Raw genomic sequence first — 21,966 nt, 5'->3', positions numbered from 1 at the left:
TCCAAAAAACACCACCACACCAACGCTGGGCACTCTGAGAAACCCCAATGCTCTCCATGGCACTAGGAAAAAATGAAGCCTCTTATTTCACTTGACCTGCTAGCTGGGTAGCTTCCAGTACTTTTGCATAATCTTCCCTTGGATTTTTGTTTTAAAGCTTTCCTCCTGGTATTTGCAGTGTAAAAAAGGTCTTAGACCTACAGAGCAAAAGATTACAACAGAAAATCTTTTTAAAAAACTCTTCTCTCGCTACATCTAAGCCCATCCTCTTAACAGACACCATAACATTTTCCGAGAACATGTTATGGTTATGAAGGATCAACGACTGATTGATTCCTTAGCTGTTTAGGTTCACCTAACTAAAGGGAACTCTAGGGAAATGCATGTTTTCAAGTACTTTGGTACCTCAGCATTTTTAGCCGACAACAACAACTCTGCCAGTACTCACTTCTCAGTGAAAATCACATTCCCTCCACTGCAGATGACAATGGATTCCCACATTACACTGTGCCTTAGTGAAATGCAAAATAAATGTTAGAAGAGTTGCTGCTGTTAAAACAAGGCTGTTAACCTCACTGAAACAGCACTTGTTCATTTTTGTTACTTATTAAACAGAATTGAAATCATTTTTTCTGCTAGAGTGAGAAAGGCAGACATTTAAAGTTCAGCCTCTTTTTCAAGCAATGTTATGCTAGATATCGACCTGTGGTCCACTCACGTGCTAAGCTTGGTGGGTGTATGTTCCCACCGCAAGACACACACACACAGACCCCCCGCAGACTCCTGGGCCAGGCTTCTGCCTTCCACCCCACACTGTGCAACACGTACGCTCCTTCGCATTTCGTGTTCCTTGCTTCCCATTACCCTAACCCTTCACCTCACCCTGATCACGTGCTAAAATCTGTAGCCATCTTGCTCAAAGACCAACACAAGATCTGCCTACAGCGCTCCTCAACCTTCCGCTCTGGACTGCGCAACGTGCCTCACTCCTTCCCATGCTGAGCTGAGCTCCCTATTCTGCATCATCCTAACGCCAGTCCTAAACCCAACCCACATGCAAAGCCTGGCAGGCAGGTGGAAGGCATGGCTGAGAGACAAACAGCAGGACTGCAGCTTCCCACACCAGCCCTCATCTTCCCACTGTGCCTTCTACAACTCAGGTCACTCCTGCACCTGCCGAGCCTCTGACTTCTTGTAGCCCTCACCATCCATTGAGGCCTTCAGCAGTCCGCATGGATTATGAAATCTTTCTGATTTCATAATCAGATTATCACTATGCCATCCTCAGAAGAAAAAGAGAGCATCTTCTGAAATTTACCTCGCTGTCTTTGGGGAAGAGAAAACCCCAAACCAACACACACAACATCATCATTTGGAAAGCAGTCTACAAGGCCTTGCAGGGCAACCCTTACCCACAGGTGCTGCAAGCCTAAAGACAGCAGAACAGAAGAGAGACAAGAGAGAACGTGCACCAAAAACTACTGTGATACCAGGCCCTTGGTTTCCAGCACGGGGCTTTGGCGGGGCTTTGATTTTTCCATCACTGTAAGTAGCTCTACTCAGAAAATAAACGTAAAAGGTGGTCAGACATCTAGATTGGGAAGGAGGGGGTGGGGGAAGGGAATTAAAAAAAAAAGAAGACAAAAGAAACCCCATCATTGCCACACTCCTCCCAGGGAAGACCTTGGGACTCTGACAACTGCCTGTAGCTCCCCACTTTCTGCTTGAGGAACACGCTTCATTGCCCTTAGGACCAGAAGGGCAGTGGGAGAGTGAGAATAAGAGCAGAGGAAAACAGGTAGAGAACAGGACTTGTGCTTTGAACCTGTATTCCTGAGACTCCTTCTGTAATAGCAGTAGTCTTGTAGTTTATCTTTCTTTAAGAACTGGACCTGGACTAATAACATTTCTTCCATTTGGATTCACATTTCAGTTATAGTAATAAGAAGAGTCCTGACTTCACATAGAAGGTCTGTTCCCTTTTTGCCCTTAACAGGAGTTTGAGCAGAAAAGATTTCTGTCCCACATAGCTCTTTCAGCAAGTTCTCGAGATGCATAATTTCCAAGGGCACACTTTTTTTGCCCTCTCTCATGCCCTATATACTTAAGGCAAGAAAGACCATAGCCACACCATCTTTAGAAAATCAGCACGCAAAGCTTCTCTTTTTCACTCCTTTCTGTTAAAAAGAGTTGAGAAGTTAATGGACAGATTTGCCCTTACATTGAAAGTTTTCAGGAGAGTATGAAAAACCTCTTTTGGAAAGGATTAGGCACCCAGCACACAAAACCAAACTAAGCTCAAAGTTCCGTGTTCAGCGACTCCTGAAATTTGCCAAGGCAAAAGGGGGAAGCCAGAAACCAAAACAGGCAGAGACACACACCTGACAAAGCAAACATGGAGACAATGGCAAGAAACAAACCTCACCAGTCACACTAACTGATGGGCTGTCAAGAATCCACAGGCTCCCCTTCCAGGAAGATCCAGCTGGACTTTGCAAGCTGCAAGACTGTCATCCAGGGGGCTTGTTTTACAAGGCAGGCCTTGTTTTCCTTAACTGTTTTCCTATTGCAGAAAGCAAAAGGAATGTATACCTCTCGCTAGGCATCCTTTTCAGCTTTGAAAGACAGAGACGTAGTTTGAACTAAAGTCACACCAGAGTTATATATTGGAGGGACAATACAAAAAGTGCTTCTTGCTTTTTTTAAAATGCTGAACGACTCATTTATTGTCTTGGAAAATGGCATTTTCAAAGGTCTGGAGCACTCAACAAAGTAGGAAGAATTAAAAAAAAAATAATCAAGGATATAGTCCGGCAATGGAAAAAGAAAGAGGTTAAGCTTTGCAGACTAAAAGGGGGAAGAACGCCTTTGGAAAACATCTAAACGTGTTCTGGTTGAATACAGCGGATCCTGTTAAGGCCGACGTGGAGTCTGACCTGCGAGGATCTTCTGAGAGCAAGGCAGATGACACAAGAGCCCGACGACAAAGCTAGTCTTAGCACAATTCTGCTCTGCAGCTGCATCTGAAGGGTAGAGGAGGCCGGCAGAAAAGGCTTTCTACATCATCATAGGCTGCCTTGCTGGGCTTTGCGAGCACCCCCTCCCAGCGCTCCTCCTTCCACGCTGAAGGACCCCGTATCACCCAGTCTGCCCAACTGCTGCCCTGAGCACCCCTGCACTGATAGGCAGCGCTGCCTCCCAAAATACGCTCACCCCTCAATTTCTCTCCCTTGCACACTCACACAGAATGAGCAAAGGCACTAGTGTGGAGATTCGGGAACTGACTGGCAATGGGTGTACGTGGCAGGGATGCAGCTTTCCCAAGTACTGCACTCTGCAGGAGAGGGAAACGCCCCAGTGCCACAGGTGAAAGGCTTACATGCTGCCAAGCCTCATTTTCAGAGATGAGTTTAACGAAAAACCAACGAGTTTTGTTTTCTGTCTTGTGACTCTCTTGACAAAACCCACCCATGACTCGCAAACAGGGGAACTGAATGCTCTTGGTTGTGAGAGCGTCCAGGTCACAGTCCCTCCCCAGCCAAAACCAGCACTTCCCACCTACTGCATCAGGACTAACCTGGGCTGGCCTTCAGTTGTGCTGCGCTGGTGGGAGACCCCCCTAAACAGCACTGATAGGGAGCTCCAGGGTCACATGAAATGCCAGATACATTAGTCCCACTCAGCCACTCGTTGCCGAGTAGAGATTAAAGAAAGAGTAGAAATTAAAGCCGAGTAGAGATTAAAGAAGAAAGAATAGGGGAGAGGAAAAAGAGGGAGGAAGAAGAAGAACGGCTACAGACAAATACATATGTTTGTTCTATTTTATTTTTTCCACCAAACCTTTTTGTTACGCTCAGGTATTTCTTTGCAGGTGTCTGTTCGCAATATAGATACCATTTGGAAAGGATGGAAAAGATGGTGGAGTTTGCAAGGAGCTAGTCTGAGGAGGGCAGTGCATGCCAGTGCCGGTGAAAATCTGCAACGTTCAAGCAGCCGGCTGGACATCCAAATTCACACCCTGTAAGACAGAAACGTAAGGCGGAAGGCAGTCGTTTGTGGCACAGCCACAGCCTTCCTAGCTGAAGGCACAAGTGGCCATGGAGGTAGATGCCACACATACTGACGGTCCCAGCTGGCAGCAGGGATGCCATTACGTGCAGCCAGAGGGACCCCAGTCCTGCTTAACGCCTGTGTGGAGAAACGGAAGCTTTTGGACCAGAAGGCGTGGCACAGCTGTAAGCTCGGCACGCCTGAGGTTTCTGTGGTGGCCATGGAAATTCTGTGCCACGGAGGGTGCCAGGGAGAAAGCTGCATATGCAGAGCTGGAGACACTCCCTAGGAGTGTCTCTCTGGAGATGTCTCTAGGAGTGTCTCTCTGGTGTCTCCACTCTGGAGACACTCTCCTGGAGACACTCCCTAGGAGCATGTGTGTGCTCTGCTCCTGCCTCCGCCTCTTCGGGGAGCTGGAGGTGGCTTCTCTGAGCCATGGCCTTTCCTCCTTCACCTCTGGGCCAGGCACAGATAGAAGGAAAGAGCCCAAGCTCAGTGCTTTTCATCTGACGCCAGACCCAACAGACAGCAGGGTGGCCTGCCTCAGAAGCTCTGCCTGTTTCCCAGAAGGAGCACTGCCCAGAAGGGGCAGAAAAGCCTTCCTGTGGTCTGGGAGGTGGCCTGCTGAGGTCTGGAGCCCAAAGGCAAACTCACCACTTGCTCCATCCTTGCCTCTTAGCCCCGTGAGTTCCTCTGCCGGGGGGACGTAGCGAGACCTGGGCCGGCGCTGCAGAGACACAGCGTCTCGACCCAGCTCTCCCAGTGGCTTGGCAGCAACTGCCCCCCTGTGCCCTTTCCCATATGAGGAGCAAAAAGCTTGGCCTTCTCTGGGAAGCACTTTGAGATGGGTGGCTGAAGAGCCCCCCACAAGGGCATCTCCACCCTTTTTGTCTTAGAAGGCTTGGGCTGTCGGGGATCTCAGTCCCGTCTGCTTTTGCATGGCAGGGTGGTTGCCGTGGAACTGCTAGAGGTCAACGTGAGGCAGTCCTTCTCTGCCATCCGTACGCTGATGGCCAGGGCCCTGGGCCTGCAGGACTGTGAACTGTGCAGTGACAGGCAGCGCATGCTGCAGACAAAGCTCCGAGGGACAATCGAAGAGAGCAGCTATTGCCTCCTCAATGACATTTTCCTCGTCGAGGTGAGAGCGAGAGGCCTCTCTGGCCCTGGAGAAGGCCTTCTCCTGAGCTTTTCTGGGTCAGACGTTGTGAGGGCGTGCTGCTGGGAGTGCCTTAGCTCAGGGGTGGGAATCGCGGGAGTCGTACCACACGTTTCCCATTCTGGGGCCCGGGGGGCTCCCTGTCTGTGTTGAGTTCATGTCCCACGCTGCATCCGGCAGTGGCCGGTGCCTTGTTCAGCGGGTGCTGAACAAGGTGGAAGTGGCATTGGAGAGAGGCTGTTGCTGACCTCGTGCTGAGGTCACCGCTATGTGAGCGGTCTGCTCCAGGCAGCCCAAGATTCCCGCAGCCTGAGAACCAGCTCTTCAGCCCACCCCCAAGCCCCAGCTCTGCCAGAGACCCTCAGCAGAGGGCCTCTGCTTTAGGCTGCAGGTGAAGGCCCCACCGTGGCCCTTTGCACTTGTGCTGGGGAGAGGTAAGGCGCTGAGGCCAGCAGAGGTGGTTTGCGCTGCGGTCTTGCTTGGTGGGTAGGTGTGTGCCTAGCCCCGGAGTGATGTTTCTCCCTGACTTGCTTTTCCGGCCAGTTTCCCGTTTCGGACGAGGTTCGCGAGATGTGCGAAACTCAAAGAAAAACGGAATTGCACACGACTTTGGCAAAAGTGCTAGAGAAGGTGAGCATTTCTCCTTCCTTCCTCCTGGGTCAGAGAAGGAAAACAAGCCTGCCGGCTGCGGGCTCTGTACCACAGCAGTGTGAGCGGGCGGGAGGACCACGCCTCTGGGTCATTGCCATTCAGGGCCTGAGAAACCCCCCACCCCCCACCTCCCCACCGCAGCCCCACAAACACACCCAATAACTTTCCTCCCATCAGGTGTGCCCTGGAGGAGAAACAATGTCTTCTGCATTCCCTTGCCCAAGCTCCCTCCTTCTGCAGGGCAAGTGATGTTAGGTGTGACCTTAAAGTCTCAAACAAATGAAGTCAGCGTCTAAGCAGGGAAGTGGTTGGGGAGAGACTTCAGAGCATCCTCTCAAGAGACAGAGGCTAAATCTCCTCCCCTGGAAGACACTGGAGAAGCCACTGGATTCCCCTCAGAACAACCTGCTTTTTTTTCAGACCATTGGAGGAGAATTTGGCATATTTGTCATCGACAATGCCCATTTCATCGACTCTGCCTCCTGGAGTATCATGTCACCCGTGCTCCGAAACGTCTCCCTCTTCATGGTCGTGAGCTTAGCTCCGGGCTACGCAAGAACAGAGAGCTTTTGGAAAGCCGCAGCAGGCAGCACAAGGTCCCAGAAAATCACCTGTCTTCATCTGGACAAGCTGAAACCTTCAGCTGTGGTGCAGAAAGCCTGCCAGGACCTTGGAGTGGACACCATCTCCAGGGATCTAGCAAGGTAAGTTGGAGGCAGGGGAGCTCTTCCTGAGGGCTTGAACCTATGGAAGGGAACATGGAAGGGAACCAGCCCCCCGGGAAAGGGAGCACAGGGCCGCTAGAAGCATCAGTGACTCTAGCGAGTACTGGACGTGGGTTGCTTGTTACGCCTCACCCTGGCAGGCGTGAGCTGAGAGTGGGCAACTGCCTAGAGATGGAGCGTGGGAAGTGTCCGCCCTTCGCTGTTGCACAGGGAAGAAGGGAGGAAGAGTCCCGAGCCCAAGCGTGGCTGGGGTGTGAAAAGGCCTTGGTCTAGGTGGCCAGGCTGTGGGGGAGATTCCCTGGGGCAGAGGTCTGCCCTGCTGCCAGAGAGGGTCGAGGCTCCTGAGGAGAGGAAAGGCAGGGCTCGCTGCTCTGTGCTTTGGGCATTGACCACAATTCTTTTCCCATGGACTTCAGCGAAGGCTGGAGGTTCAGGGGGGCCCAAAAGCCCAAGCCAGCGGGAGGACCATCCCTTTCAAAAGTGAGGTGTAGCTCTGGCGAAGATGCTGGCTACCCTGATATGCCCGAGTGGCTCGCCGCCCACCTGAACCATGTTTCACCTTACTTTCCCTGTGCTGGCCACTGCCGGGTCTGCTCCTGTCCAGGTTCCTGATCCAAAGGAGCTCGGGGATCCCATATTACTGCGAGGAGCTGCTGCGCTGCCTTCGTTGCAACAACATGCTCTTGTTCCGCACCCGGAGGCACGGTGAAAAAGTAGAGGACAACTGGGAGAGCCTGATCAGTAAGCACCTTTGCTGCTGACTAGCGAGTTGCTGTGGCGCATTCTCCACAGCACAGTCTTGCGCCGTCATTCCCCCATGGATCTGGGCAGAGTCAGATCCTGCAGCAGTGCAGGACTTGGTCTGGCGGAGGTGTGGGCTCCTGCATGCCTTGTTTTGGGCCAGCCAAAGCAGGGGCTAGCGAGTTCTGGTGGCTTGGAGAGGCCTAAATTCTTAGGGTGGGGGGTGGGGGGCTAAAACACAGGGGAAATCGTTCCGAAGCACGTGTGTTTCTTAGGCATTCTGATGGGCGCGTAATTTACCTTGGCCAAACACCGGCTCACTTGAGAACAAACCCCAGCTTGAGGGGAGGGACGGGCCTGGGAAACTTGAATCCAAAACCATAAATCTCCACAAGGGTGCTGGTAACGGAAGAAAACGGTGGTAATGCCACCGAGAGGGCAATGCCAGCCAGAGTGCCGTGGCCTTGGGAACAGCCAGGACTGACGCTACATTTTGCATGATCAGCGGCAACTTCCCTGGCTGTGGAGGTAGCACTGGCAAAGGCAGCAGTGCTGCTGCTTTCTGTCCCGGGGCGTTCAGTCGCCCCCTGGGAAGTCTGGAAGCTTTGACTGTTTGGGAAAGCTGGTCTGAAGGCAGAACGTCTTGGGGAGGGCTATGCAAAGAAACGCTTGCAGTGGGAACTGTTTTGCTCTGCTTCATGGCCACGTGATTAAGCGCAGGCAGGTCAGGGTGCCCGCACTGGCCCACGTAAGGTGGGACTTGTCCCATCTCAGGTGAATTTTGAAAGGTTTGCAAGCTGCAAGTCACTTTGCAAATGGCCTTATTTGTGCTCTCCTGCTCCACCCAGCTTCTGCAGTCGAGGCTTCACCCCTGGCAGCAACCTCGAGCTCGGGCGCGGGGAATGAGGGCAGGGTCTGCTTCATCAGACCAGATGCGAACCTGGAGAGCGCCGTGCTGCCTGCCACCTTGAAAGGTGAGGGGCCGAGCGCCGCTCTGCCGGCTCGCGGCTGTGCTGGGGCCCCTTCCCGGGGCATCGGCTAGAGGGAGGCTGGTCATCTGCGTGCTGCAGAGTCACCCTCTCAGCTTGGGGGCTCTGCTGGGAAGTGGCTCCGGTCCAACTAGAAACAGGCCTGGGGCTGCGGGCAGCCTACTGGGCATGGACCAGCTGTGAGCCTGCTGGCTGCTTTCCAGCAGCAGGTAGGCGAGAAAAGGTTCTTGGTGCAACAGTAGAATGACTCCCTTTTCTCACCGAAACAAATCCGCTGCTGGGAAAAATCTTTGACTTGCCTCTGATTCAACTTTGAACAGGGCTTCTACCTCGCTATTCTAAGTTCCCCAGCTAACGCTGGTCTCAAGGCACTTAATCCAAACCAAATCCTTTTTTTTTTCTGTGGCTTGGCACGGAAATCCCCCCGAAGCCAGGGGACCTGGATGGGGGAACCGTCAATGAGTGTCCCTCCTCTCTAGCCAGAGCCATTTGTATGAGCCCTGAAGAAACGTCATGCCAAAGCATGCCTGCTATGAAGTTGCTTTGTCCAAAAAAACAAAAAGGAAGAAGACCACAAGAAAGGAATAGTTTCATCTGGCCAAGTTAAGACAACCGTTGTGGGGAGCTCTGAGTCCGCCTCTGAGCTGCAGTGGGGAAAGTTCTCTGTCCTCTGTGTGCACGGTTGGGCCAAAACCTACTCCAGATCTGGTAGGGCGTATCATGGGATGCATGAACCTGCTGGATCCTGCCCTGCTCAGCCTTGGTGGGGGGGCGTTTGTTTGAGCGTCTCGCTTTTCCGCAGGCCTTGTGGCCTACGATTCCAACAGGAGCGGAGCCACTCTGAAGATGCCTCCCCTGGGTTGCGATTGCCCAGCAGGTGCAGTCCCAAGGAGAGGAGGCCAAAGCCTACCCCATTTCATGTGTTGAAACTTTCCAGCCTGTCCAGCCTGAGCATGGGGAACAGGCAAGAGAGAGATGTGGTGCTTCTTTTTGACAGAGATTGTGCTGGCTCAGCTGGACCGGATCAAGCTGCTGAAGCAGATGGTTTTGAAGTTTGCAGCTGTCATCGGGCCAGTGTTTACCACCCAGCTGCTGTCACACATCCTTCCCGCTGGCATCAGGCACAAGATGAATTGCTTGTTGGACATGCTGGTGAGGGACAACATCCTTAAGTGGCTGAAAAACCCAGAGGTGCCAGAAGATGTCCAAGGTCCTCCCAAGGGGCCAGCCACCTCTCTGCAGGCAGAGAGCGGTAAGTGGTAGCAGTAAGGTGGACAAGGGAGCTCCCAGCTGTGTCCCGGCGGGGCTCCCCAGGGCATGGTGCGCTTCCCCCTGGTGATGGGTGGCGGGAGCTCAGGCAGGCACGGCCGTTTGGGATGGGTTGTTCAGAGATCTTACAAGTCACTCTCAAAGCACAACAGCTTTGCGCTGGAGGGAAGTTCCCACCAGCCATCCCAAGTGCCTCTGCTCCCCTGCCTCCAAGCGCTGCTCGTAGCGCAGGTGTGGGAGGACATGTGGAATCCCTGACATCCTCTCCCAGCTGCCTGCAGCATCCAGATCAAAGATGCCCTCCAGAGTGCCCCGGGGCCTTCAAAAGGCTTTTATTCAGCTTTGATTCCCCTGTGGCACAGCAGGGGAAGCTCAGGAGGCTGGGGACTGCCTTGCCAGGAGCGGGGAGAAAGCACTGGCCAGGGCTTGCTTCGGCTGGCGGCACTATCCCTAGCTCCTGCTTGGAGCGCAGCTGAGCACTGTGTCCCCAGGGCTGTGCTAGCGTCAGCAAGGCAAGCCGGGCCCTTTTGCCCCGTGCTGCAAGGCTTGGTGTGCAGCAGCGCTGGTTCGCCGCCAAGGATGCGCACCAAGGCATGACTTTTGTGCCCCGGCTGGGATGGCCCTGAGCCCTGGTCCCAGCTTGGGCTGATGCCAAAGCCCTTTGCCTTGCAGGTGTGGGGCGTCCCTCTCCGAGCAAGAAGACCGTGGAGCGGCAGTCTGGCGTCCTGGCCTTCTGTGTTCTGCTGCTGCGGGAGGCTGCCTATGAGCTGTGGCCCGAGAGTCAGCGGGTCGCCTTGCACCGCAAGTGTGCCGCTTTCCTGGAGCGGTACGCACACAAATGCAAGAGCTGCAGCCAAGGGGACTTTGTTGCCTTCCACCGCTTCGCCGTCCCCAGCACCCAGGACGGAGGGAGCTGTCAGGCCCCTGCTGACCAGGACGACTCGCGCAGCTGGGAGGCCTTGGTGCTCGCAGGAGAAGAGCTGAAGAGGGATAGGACCCACGCCGCTGAGGGTATGCTGTGCACCATGCTCCGCAGCCCGGGCTCTCCAGGAGGCCAGGGGTGTGTGCTGGGGATCGGGTGGGAGTAGATCTGCTAGGGATGAGCCCGGGAGGTGAGGACGACCACTGCAGACTTTCCTCAGTGTGTTGGGACTCTTGCAAGGATCCTTGCAAGCCCACTGGGAAAGGGAGAGCAGCTCTTAGCCCGGGGTATGTGAGGAGGTATCTAACCCCCTGTTTCCTTTCCAGATGCTGCAGATGCTCTGCAGCAGCAGCAGCAGGCTTTCATGGAGGAGGATTTTGGGTGAGCAGACAAGGTTTTGATTATTTTTGAAGCCAGTGAGTTCCAGGTCTCCAGAGGAGCAAAGGAAGCACCGGCATTTGGCTGCCGGTTGTGACGCTAGCTTAGGGCTTTCTGTGGGGTGGGAGCTGGGAGGAGATGGCCATGGAGTTAAGAGAGTGCTTGAGGAAGCCCGTGGGCTCAGAGGGATGGTCACACTACACTGGTGAGCCCTTGCTTTCCAGTTCCTACAGAGTAGCGCTGCAAAAGCTGCAGGGGAAAAGCCGCCACAGGGACTCGGGTGGTTTGCCTGTGGGAGGTGACAGAAAGCCCAGCTTGTCTTTTTCTTCCTACCTACAAAGCACCTGTTTGAGTCCTGCCTGCCCGTGGCCTCGTGCTCTGCTTTGAACAAAGGGCTTCTGATGCAGTCTCTGTGGGGAGAAAGACCAGGATAGGTGACGCCCGTGTATTCTTTGCTCTCTTCTTCCCCTGGGAACTGTCCTCTGACTAGTGTGGCATGGCGGTTTCTGGCAAGGAGCGAACAGACAACTGAGCTGCCCAGCAAGACCGACGGGAAGCACAACGGCGCACGCTCATGTGAATGCAAAGCCATCGTGGAATCGGTGCTTGTGCCTTTGGCTCGCCACTACACGGCAATGGGCGATGCTGCCAGAGCCTTTTACTACCTTCTGGAGTGTGCGGCTGCCTACCTGCATGTCTCCAACAGCTACATGGTGAGTTGCCCTGCTTGCCAGCACCCACTGTGCACGGAGTCCTCTCAGTCGCCTGGCTCTGGGCAGGACAACTTCCCCGTTGCAATAGGGCATGCCTTCGCGGGGTCTCGGAAGGGAAACGTTGGGGTCAGATGCTGACTTTTTCCTCCGGTTTGCCTCTTCTGCGGCAAGAGACACAGGGCACTGTGCCCTTAGCACGAGGGGCGTTAGGAGGGAGGCGGTCTGAAGGATGACTGGTGCCTGTGCTCTGAGCCAGCGTGACTGTGTTTGAGCAGGCAGCACCAGGGGGAAGAGACAGGCCCTCTTCAGACAGATGCCAGAGGCAACGGGGGAGGACGAGGCTGGCCATGGGCTCTGCACCCACGCTCACCTGCTCTCTGTGTGCTTGCGCAAAGGCTCTCGTGAAGCTGAACGAAGCAGAGGTCCTGAGGAACTCGGTGGAGGAGAAAGCGAATGTGATAGCCCGCTTTGAAGAGGCCACCTTCTTCAGCCTCAAAGGGGAGGTAAAGAGACGGGGAGGTCTGGAGGGATCTCCTGGGGGATGGAGCTGGATGCCTTCCCCAGTTGCAGAGGACATCGCTGGCATGTCCAGCCGCTGGCAGATTCCTGCAGTCTCTTAGGCAACTAGTCCATATCGGGATGTTTCCCTTTTCCTGTGCAGGTCTGCTGTCATCTGGGACGCATGAAGCTGGCAAAGAAAATGATCAGGGAGGCTTTGAGCCTGCTCAAAAGGCAGTTCCCCCGGACCTCCGTTGGAGCCTTTGTGGAGTCTCAGGCGGAAGAGTTGCAGTGTGCCGCTTATGTTGCCAGAAGAGCATCCTCCCTTCCGCAGGAGGCCCGGTAAGAAGCAGAACTGAGAACCCAGGGGAGGAAGAGCCATTTCCTACCTCATCCCAGGCATCCGGGCCCAGACCTGCCTACACTTGAGGCCACACCTAACCTGGCGCATAGGCCTCAGCAGGACCGAGGCATTAAGGAGCGATGTGCGGGTAGAACAGGGAACGGCAGAGCCCCACACTGTCCCCGTCCCTCCCTCCCTCCCTCCCTCCCTCCCCGTGCAGCCCTGGGAACAAAGCACGCCTTTGGGTAAAAAGCAGCTTGCAGCTGGGGATGTGTCTCTAGCACGTGTTGGCTGCGGCAGGGGGTTGGTGGTAGCTGGGAGCAGAGAGCTGTAAACAGGGAGTGGAGGCTGAAGAGGGGCAGGGGTCTGGAGGCAGGACCAGAAGGACATGGGGAAGGAGCAGGAGGTGGAGGTGAGGTGTGAGAATGAGGAAGCTCAGAGGGCGATACCCCTTTTCCTGCCGGTTCCCGGCTTTGCTTGGCTCCCCTGGGGCTGTACTGCCAACACGCCCTCTCGAGCGGTCAGCTTCCCCCGGCAGCACTTCTTTGTTTGCCCCCTTCCGCTCCGGCAGCCCTCCCTCCATCAGCTCCCTTTCCTCCGAGGAGGTGTAACTGGCTTGTCTGCCGCCCTGCTTTCCCCTGGCCCTGTCCGATTTCACACTGTACAGCCAGAGCCTCTGGGCCCAGCAGTTTCTCTTGTGTGGCAGGAAGAAGAGGCTAGCCTGGCTGCTGCGGCAGAGCTGCTGCCTTTCCTTACTGGAGCACCTCTTCAGCCTGGAAGGTACTTCCAGCGGACGGATGTTCTCCCGCCTGGCAGCGCGCATGAAGGCCAACACGGACAGGGCAGCGGACTGCTATCAGGCAGCAGAGTCCCGCCACAGATAGACCTAAAACAGAAGGGTGGAAATGAAGTTATCTAATTAAACATCTCTTTATTATGACCTCTGTTGTCGAGCCTTTCTTTCTGAGGCACGGAAAGATACACTATCTTATTGTTTCTCTTGAGGGCTACTGTTGCTCCATCAGCAATGGCTACAGCTCTCTCGCAGACCCTGGTGCAAACACACGATTGAAGACACTTCTGATTTCGGGTCACATTAAAAGCAGAGGCCCTCTAAAACCCTAGCCCTCTCTGTTGCTCTTGTTCCTCACCACCCACGGATGGTCAGCCGGCTACTGCTGCTCCCTATCTTTCCCCAGCTAAAGGGGAGCAGAAACCTGTTTAAAAAGGCACGGGTGACAGGCAAAGCCCCAGATGCCCAGGGGACTTTGGACAGCTATCTCCAAAGCTTTTGCCTTGTCTGAACCCGTCAGGGGACTCAAAACAACACACCCTTCTGCCTAGCATTGCCCCCAAGTCAGCATCTGCAGCAAAACTCTACAAACCATTATGGTGTATAAGCAGCGCTGCAGACACTGGGGAAAAATGGGGGGACTCGGCACGCAGGTAGGTCATACGTCCGCTCCTCCTTCCCTTCCAGCTGGCAGCACTCCTTCTAGCAGCAGAACTCCTTAGGCTCCTCCCCTCTGCCTGCCTACCAATGGCTTTGCCATGAGAAGGGTTTGCGTCTGGAGGTTATCTTCTGCGCTTCGCACGCAGGCACCTGGCAGACTTCAAAACTGTGGGCATAGCTACAGGTGTGCTGGCTGAGATGGGCAGGAGCTCACTGGCGAAATGCAGCTCAGTTAGGGACCTGCAGAATGGCAGGGGCTTCATTCAAGGAGCTTCCAGTCACCTGCAGGAGCTCTGCATATGCAGCTTTCTCCCTGGCACCCTCCGTGGCACAGAATTTCCATGGCCACCACAGAAACCTCAGGCGTGCCGAGCTTACAGCTGTGCCACGCCTTCTGGTCCAAAAGCTTCCGTTTCTCCACACAGGCGTTAAGCAGGACTGGGGTCCCTCTGGCTGCACGTAATGGCATCCCTGCTGCCAGCTGGGACCGTCAGTATGTGTGGCATCTACCTCCATGGCCACTTGTGCCTTCAGCTAGGAAGGCTGTGGCTGTGCCACAAACGATTGCCTTCCGCCTTACGTTTCTGTCTTACAGGGTGTGAATTTGGATGTCCAGCCGGCTGCTTGAACGTTGCAGATTTTCACCGGCACTGGCATGCACTGCCCTCCTCAGACTAGCTCCTTGCAAACTCCACCATCTTTTCCATCCTTTCCAAATGGTATCTATATTGCGAACAGACACCTGCAAAGAAATACCTGAGCGTAACAAAAAGGTTTGGTGGAAAAAATAAAATAGAACAAACATATGTATTTGTCTGTAGCCGTTCTTCTTCTTCCTCCCTCTTTTTCCTCTCCCCTATTCTTTCTTCTTTAATCTCTACTCGGCTTTAATTTCTACTCTTTCTTTAATCTCTACTCGGCAACGAGTGGCTGAGTGGGACTAATGTATCTGGCATTTCATGTGACCCTGGAGCTCCCTATCAGTGCTGTTTAGGGGGGTCTCCCACCAGCGCAGCACAACTGAAGGCCAGCCCAGGTTAGTCCTGATGCAGTAGGTGGGAAGTGCTGGTTTTGGCTGGGGAGGGACTGTGACCTGGACGCTCTCACAACCAAGAGCATTCAGTTCCCCTGTTTGCGAGTCATGGGTGGGTTTTGTCAAGAGAGTCACAAGACAGAAAACAAAACTCGTTGGTTTTTCGTTAAACTCATCTCTGAAAATGAGGCTTGGCAGCATGTAAGCCTTTCACCTGTGGCACTGGGGCGTTTCCCTCTCCTGCAGAGTGCAGTACTTGGGAAAGCTGCATCCCTGCCACGTACACCCATTGCCAGTCAGTTCCCGAATCTCCACACTAGTGCCTTTGCTCATTCTGTGTGAGTGTGCAAGGGAGAGAAATTGAGGGGTGAGCGTATTTTGGGAGGCAGCGCTGCCTATCAGTGCAGGGGTGCTCAGGGCAGCAGTTGGGCAGACTGGGTGATACGGGGTCCTTCAGCGTGGAAGGAGGAGCGCTGGGAGGGGGTGCTCGCAAAGCCCAGCAAGGCAGCCTATGATGATGTAGAAAGCCTTTTCTGCCGGCCTCCTCTACCCTTCAGATGCAGCTGCAGAGCAGAATTGTGCTAAGACTAGCTTTGTCGTCGGGCTCTTGTGTCATCTGCCTTGCTCTCAGAAGATCCTCGCAGGTCAGACTCCACGTCGGCCTTAACAGGATCCGCTGTATTCAACCAGAACATGTTTAGATGTTTTCCAAAGGCGTTCTTCCCCCTTTTAGTCTGCAAAGCTTAACCTCTTTCTTTTTCCATTGCCGGACTATATCCTTGATTATTTTTTTTTTAATTCTTCCTACTTTGTTGAGTGCTCCAGACCTTTGAAAATGCCATTTTCCAAGACAATAAATGAGTCGTTCAGCATTTTAAAAAAAGCAAGAAGCACTTTTTGTATTGTCCCTCCAATATATAACTCTGGTGTGACTTTAGTTCAAACTACGTCTCTGTCTTTCAAAGCTGAAAAGGATGCCTAGCGAGAGGTATACATTCCTTTTGCTTTCTGCAATAGGAAAACAGTTAAGGAAAACAAGGCCTGCCTTGTAAAACAAGCCCCCTGGATGACAGTCTTGCAGCTTGCAAAATCCAGCTGGATCTTCCTGGAAGGGGAGCCTGTGGATTCTTGACAGCCCATCAGTTAGTGTGACTGGTGAGGTTTGTTTCTTGCCATTGTCTCCATGTTTGCTTTGTCAGGTGTGTGTCTCTGCCTGTTTTGGTTTCTGGCTTCCCCCTTTTGCCTTGGCAAATTTCAGGAGTCGCTGAACACGGAACTTTGAGCTTAGTTTGGTTTTGTGTGCTGGGTGCCTAATCCTTTCCAAAAGAGGTTTTTCATACTCTCCTGAAAACTTTCAATGTAAGGGCAAATCTGTCCATTAACTTCTCAACTCTTTTTAACAGAAAGGAGTGAAAAAGAGAAGCTTTGCGTGCTGATTTTCTAAAGATGGTGTGGCTATGGTCTTTCTTGCCTTAAGTATATAGGGCATGAGAGAGGGCAAAAAAAGTGTGCCCTTGGAAATTATGCATCTCGAGAACTTGCTGAAAGAGCTATGTGGGACAGAAATCTTTTCTGCTCAAACTCCTGTTAAGGGCAAAAAGGGAACAGACCTTCTATGTGAAGTCAGGACTCTTCTTATTACTATAACTGAAATGTGAATCCAAATGGAAGAAATGTTATTAGTCCAGGTCCAGTTCTTAAAGAAAGATAAACTACAAGACTACTGCTATTACAGAAGGAGTCTCAGGAATACAGGTTCAAAGCACAAGTCCTGTTCTCTACCTGTTTTCCTCTGCTCTTATTCTCACTCTCCCACTGCCCTTCTGGTCCTAAGGGCAATGAAGCGTGTTCCTCAAGCAGAAAGTGGGGAGCTACAGGCAGTTGTCAGAGTCCCAAGGTCTTCCCTGGGAGGAGTGTGGCAATGATGGGGTTTCTTTTGTCTTCTTTTTTTTTTAATTCCCTTCCCCCACCCCCTCCTTCCCAATCTAGATGTCTGACCACCTTTTACGTTTATTTTCTGAGTAGAGCTACTTACAGTGATGGAAAAATCAAAGCCCCGCCAAAGCCCCGTGCTGGAAACCAAGGGCCTGGTATCACAGTAGTTTTTGGTGCACGTTCTCTCTTGTCTCTCTTCTGTTCTGCTGTCTTTAGGCTTGCAGCACCTGTGGGTAAGGGTTGCCCTGCAAGGCCTTGTAGACTGCTTTCCAAATGATGATGTTGTGTGTGTTGGTTTGGGGTTTTCTCTTCCCCAAAGACAGCGAGGTAAATTTCAGAAGATGCTCTCTTTTTCTTCTGAGGATGGCATAGTGATAATCTGATTATGAAATCAGAAAGATTTCATAATCCATGCGGACTGCTGAAGGCCTCAATGGATGGTGAGGGCTACAAGAAGTCAGAGGCTCGGCAGGTGCAGGAGTGACCTGAGTTGTAGAAGGCACAGTGGGAAGATGAGGGCTGGTGTGGGAAGCTGCAGTCCTGCTGTTTGTCTCTCAGCCATGCCTTCCACCTGCCTGCCAGGCTTTGCATGTGGGTTGGGTTTAGGACTGGCGTTAGGATGATGCAGAATAGGGAGCTCAGCTCAGCATGGGAAGGAGTGAGGCACGTTGCGCAGTCCAGAGCGGAAGGTTGAGGAGCGCTGTAGGCAGATCTTGTGTTGGTCTTTGAGCAAGATGGCTACAGATTTTAGCACGTGATCAGGGTGAGGTGAAGGGTTAGGGTAATGGGAAGCAAGGAACACGAAATGCGAAGGAGCGTACGTGTTGCACAGTGTGGGGTGGAAGGCAGAAGCCTGGCCCAGGAGTCTGCGGGGGGTCTGTGTGTGTGTGTCTTGCGGTGGGAACATACACCCACCAAGCTTAGCACGTGAGTGGACCACAGGTCGATATCTAGCATAACATTGCTTGAAAAAGAGGCTGAACTTTAAATGTCTGCCTTTCTCACTCTAGCAGAAAAAATGATTTCAATTCTGTTTAATAAGTAACAAAAATGAACAAGTGCTGTTTCAGTGAGGTTAACAGCCTTGTTTTAACAGCAGCAACTCTTCTAACATTTATTTTGCATTTCACTAAGGCACAGTGTAATGTGGGAATCCATTGTCATCTGCAGTGGAGGGAATGTGATTTTCACTGAGAAGTGAGTACTGGCAGAGTTGTTGTTGTCGGCTAAAAATGCTGAGGTACCAAAGTACTTGAAAACATGCATTTCCCTAGAGTTCCCTTTAGTTAGGTGAACCTAAACAGCTAAGGAATCAATCAGTCGTTGATCCTTCATAACCATAACATGTTCTCGGAAAATGTTATGGTGTCTGTTAAGAGGATGGGCTTAGATGTAGCGAGAGAAGAGTTTTTTAAAAAGATTTTCTGTTGTAATCTTTTGCTCTGTAGGTCTAAGACCTTTTTTACACTGCAAATACCAGGAGGAAAGCTTTAAAACAAAAATCCAAGGGAAGATTATGCAAAAGTACTGGAAGCTACCCAGCTAGCAGGTCAAGTGAAATAAGAGGCTTCATTTTTTCCTAGTGCCATGGAGAGCATTGGGGTTTCTCAGAGTGCCCAGCGTTGGTGTGGTGGTGTTTTTTGGAGGTTTGTCAGTCTTTTTTAGTGTAGTGTCGGATGACGGTGCAATTTAAAGCAGAGGAGAAGCAGTGCAGTCAGTCAATTACTATTATCGGTAAGAATTCCAGCAAAGAAATGGTGATTGACTTGAATGAGTGAACTCTCCATGAGCTGGGGCTGAACAGAATCCGAGGGAAGACTACGCAAGAGCATTGAGATGTGGCTGCAGATGAAAAAGCTGAGTGGCAATTTTGCCTTCTCCAAGAAAAAAATCACTTTAGGTGCCAGATGCAGCATTCCCTTGCTGGGTGCCTTTGTTGCATCTTTTGCCACGTGCAGAGGCTTTGCAAGCAGGGTGTGTGCAATTTCACCAAAAAACCCGCTTTACACAAAAGATGGCAAAGAGTAGCAAGGCACTATGTGAGGTGTTAGCATGCTCCCTGACGGAGATACTTCAGAGCCTTTGCTGGCCAGGCAGGCTTCAGCCAGGGTGTGAAGGGTGGGGGTCCGCTGCCCCATGCACTGGGCTGATCTGGAGTCTTGCCGAGTCACTGTCCTCCAGCTCGTTGATTTTTCCCATTAGGATTTTTGCAGCTTTTAATGTTGATTTTCTCCTCCTGAAGTCTTGAGTTCCTCACTACGCGGGCTACAACAATCCAACCTCTCCCTCTGCATTTTCCCGTTCTCGCCTTGCAACTTTTGCCCTTCCTCTTTTCTCCCCCATCCCACTGGGAAGGGGGAGTGAGCGAGGGTGTGGGGCTGAGCTGACTACCCAGGGTAATCCACAACACTAACAAAGACCAAAACTGTTCAGCCATTAATTAGCTGATGAGCTGTTAAGAACCTACAGGTGCAGGCTTGAGGAGGGCCAGCCTGGTCTTTGTAGCTGGAACAAGAGGACAAGAGGAAAGGGCCTCAAGGCGCGCCAGGGGAGGTGTACATTGGATATTAGGAAAAATTTCTTCCCTGGAAGGGTTCTCAAGCACTGGAACAGGCTGCCCAGGGAAGTGGTTGAGTCCCCATCCCTGGAGGTATTTAAAAGACGTGTAGATGTGGCACTTAGGGACATGGCTTAGTGGTGGACTTGGCAGTGTTGGGTTTACGGTTGGACTCAATGATCTCAAAGGTCTTTTCCAACCTAAATGATTCCGTTCTATTCTATGAGGATTATGGAGAGTTGGGGGTGGCCTGTGGGACCACGCACATCTGGGCAGGGGTGTTAGATGGACGGAGGGCCCACGCTGACGTTTGAGGGATCCGTGAAGGTGGGCGTGCTTGTGAATCGCGAGAGCGATACCACGTGTGTTTTCACCAGTGAGCTTCAGTCCTGTTCAGCCCGAGAGGAGGAGTGGGACTTGACTGTCTCCAGTTATCTTTTATGCAAGATGCGGTAGTCTTATACATGGGTGTTGTTCAAGGCAATGCTCTGCTTGTGGCAATGTGTGGGGCTGGCTGTACGAGTGTCTCCTGTATGCCTGTGTATGTGTGTGTGTGTGTGTGTGTGTGTGTGTACCCCTCTGTGGGGTACCCACTCAGGCGTCCTACTGGCCGAGCCTGCAAAGGGGAAAGCAGCAGCCCCATCCATTGGCCTGGGACAGAGAGTCCTCAGGGTGCGTCAGGATGGGCTCCAGTGGCTGCAGAGCAGGAATCCTGGGGTGCCTGAGTCTGGTGGAGGCAGCAGCTTTCGACATCATTTAACACGTGTCCTTTACAGGAACTTCCCAAGATTGGGAGACATATTGTGACAAACAACAGCAGGACTGAAGACGAGGACCTCCACCAATTGCCAGTGAAAACTCTGGCCTGGCAAGTGCAAGCCAGCGTGGATTCGTCTTTCCTAAATTTTGCCATGTGAAAGTTTGCTTTTGAGGTTAGATTTTTTTTGTTTTTCCCCCAGTCAGTGGAGGTAGACTTCTCCTGCACTGACGGGAAAGAACGAGGCACTTCATTTCAGAGTTCTGCTTCTTAGGTTAACGTACGGTCATGTAACATCCTTTTCTAGAGCCTTGCCCTGTGGTAGGATCACGCTATAAAAATAGCAATAGGGTGGGCTATGAGTCACCCTCTCATTATCCTGTCAATGTTAGATAGAAATAGGTCTCCCGAAGGAATACCTAAAAAAATATTACCATGTTTCACGAGCAAAGAACAAAAGAGAATCCAGAGAAGAGCTGGTATCTTCTGGAAGTCTACCTCGAGCTGTCCACGTTTGGAGGGAGAGAGAGGAATGTGTGTGCGACTGCAAGCATCCTTCTGCACGGGTATGGCAAACTGACGTCATGCTCGGATTTCTGTGTAGACCTTGGCAAGGATGTTCAGAAGAAAAAGAACCGGAACAAGAAGAAACAGAAAACAAACTAAGTGCGACCACCTGGGCTTAGGCCTGTGATCTGAACTGAGGGCCGTTTCATAAGTAGACAGCAAGCTGACGTGTAACACAGTCAATACACCTGTTCGTCAGCAGACGGTGAAGGAGAGCCCGTACGGGAGTATAGGCACAGCCAGTTTCCACCTGCGGTCTTAGCAGGGGCAGTCTTAGCCCATCAGGACAAACAGGACGAACCCAGACCTGCCCTTTGCAACTGCAGTGAGATTTGAAAGGGTTTTGAAGGCAAAGAGATGTAAAACAAGGAAACATTCACGTGACTTATTTCTTCTAAGGAATGGATTTATTGATCCTTTTGGCATTTTCCATATCTATGGGATAACAGAAAACAAAAGTCAGTGGGGCCACCCTTTTCCTGGCAGAGATTAAGGTCTGAATCGTGGAAGAAGCAGAGACCAACAAAACCCTTGGTTAGGGAGGCTTGACCCCTCCGCTGTCCTCTCTGGCGTGCCCCTTCGCGGACGCTGGGGGAGCACTGCAGGTCTGCCGGACTACAGGAGCAAGTCAAACACATGCGGTAGCAGGTAGCAAGTCAGCGCAGCAGGTTTATAGTCTCCTTTCGTGGTCTGCCATCTCCAGCGTTTTCTCACTTTGTTACACTGTAAGTTTAACCTCAGGGTTAAACTCGCTTGCACATCCTAACATATTTTAAGAAGGGAAACAACCCAGAGGCATGTGGTAGCTCATTTTTTTCCCTTTGTCATAGCTCTGGAAATTAAAAAAGAAATAAAGAAACATATGTATATGTATATATGTGGACGGAGCTACAGACACCTAAGAGTTCTTTTCCAGGGAAGTCAGAGGTGAATGAGAGCTTCTGCAGGCGGTGAGACTATTGCCAGTAGGTCGAGGGAGGTGATCCTTCCCCCGTACTCGGCACTGGTGAGGCCACACGTGGAGCACTGTGTCCAGTTCTGGGCTCCCCAGCACAAGAGAGACATGGACATACTAGAGAGTCCATCAAAGGGCCGCGAAGATGATGAGGGGACTGGAGCACCTGTCCTTTGCGGAAAGGCTGAGAGAGCTGCGACTGCTCAGCCTGGAGAAGAGAAGGCTCGGGGGGACCTCATCAATGTGTATCAATACCCAAAGGGAGGGTGCAAAG

At 52.3% G+C, this 21,966-nt stretch overlaps 1 protein-coding gene across 1 annotated transcript; it reads left to right on the top strand.

Moving 5' to 3' along the window:
• The first annotated feature begins 4,424 nt into the window (after nt 1–4,424).
• LOC142418824 (adenylate cyclase type 10-like) lies at nt 4,425–14,566 on the top strand. Its single transcript, XM_075521204.1, has 15 exons — nt 4,425–4,657; nt 4,996–5,188; nt 5,750–5,836; nt 6,278–6,561; nt 7,187–7,323; nt 8,181–8,297; nt 9,310–9,564; nt 10,254–10,599; nt 11,372–11,594; nt 11,990–12,097; nt 12,256–12,434; nt 13,142–13,303; nt 13,780–13,881; nt 14,035–14,165; nt 14,484–14,566. Exons 1-15 carry the CDS (start codon nt 4,425–4,427, stop codon nt 14,564–14,566), a joined length of 2,640 nt encoding a protein of 879 aa, XP_075377319.1.
• The last annotated feature ends 7,400 nt before the right edge of the window (nt 14,567–21,966 follow it).

Source organism: Mycteria americana, chromosome 19, assembly GCF_035582795.1.
Source record: "Mycteria americana isolate JAX WOST 10 ecotype Jacksonville Zoo and Gardens chromosome 19, USCA_MyAme_1.0, whole genome shotgun sequence".
Classification (NCBI taxonomy): Eukaryota; Metazoa; Chordata; class Aves; order Ciconiiformes; family Ciconiidae; genus Mycteria; species Mycteria americana.
The sequence above is the reverse complement of the archived record's forward strand: the minus strand, read 5'-3'. Positions and strand labels throughout refer to the sequence as shown.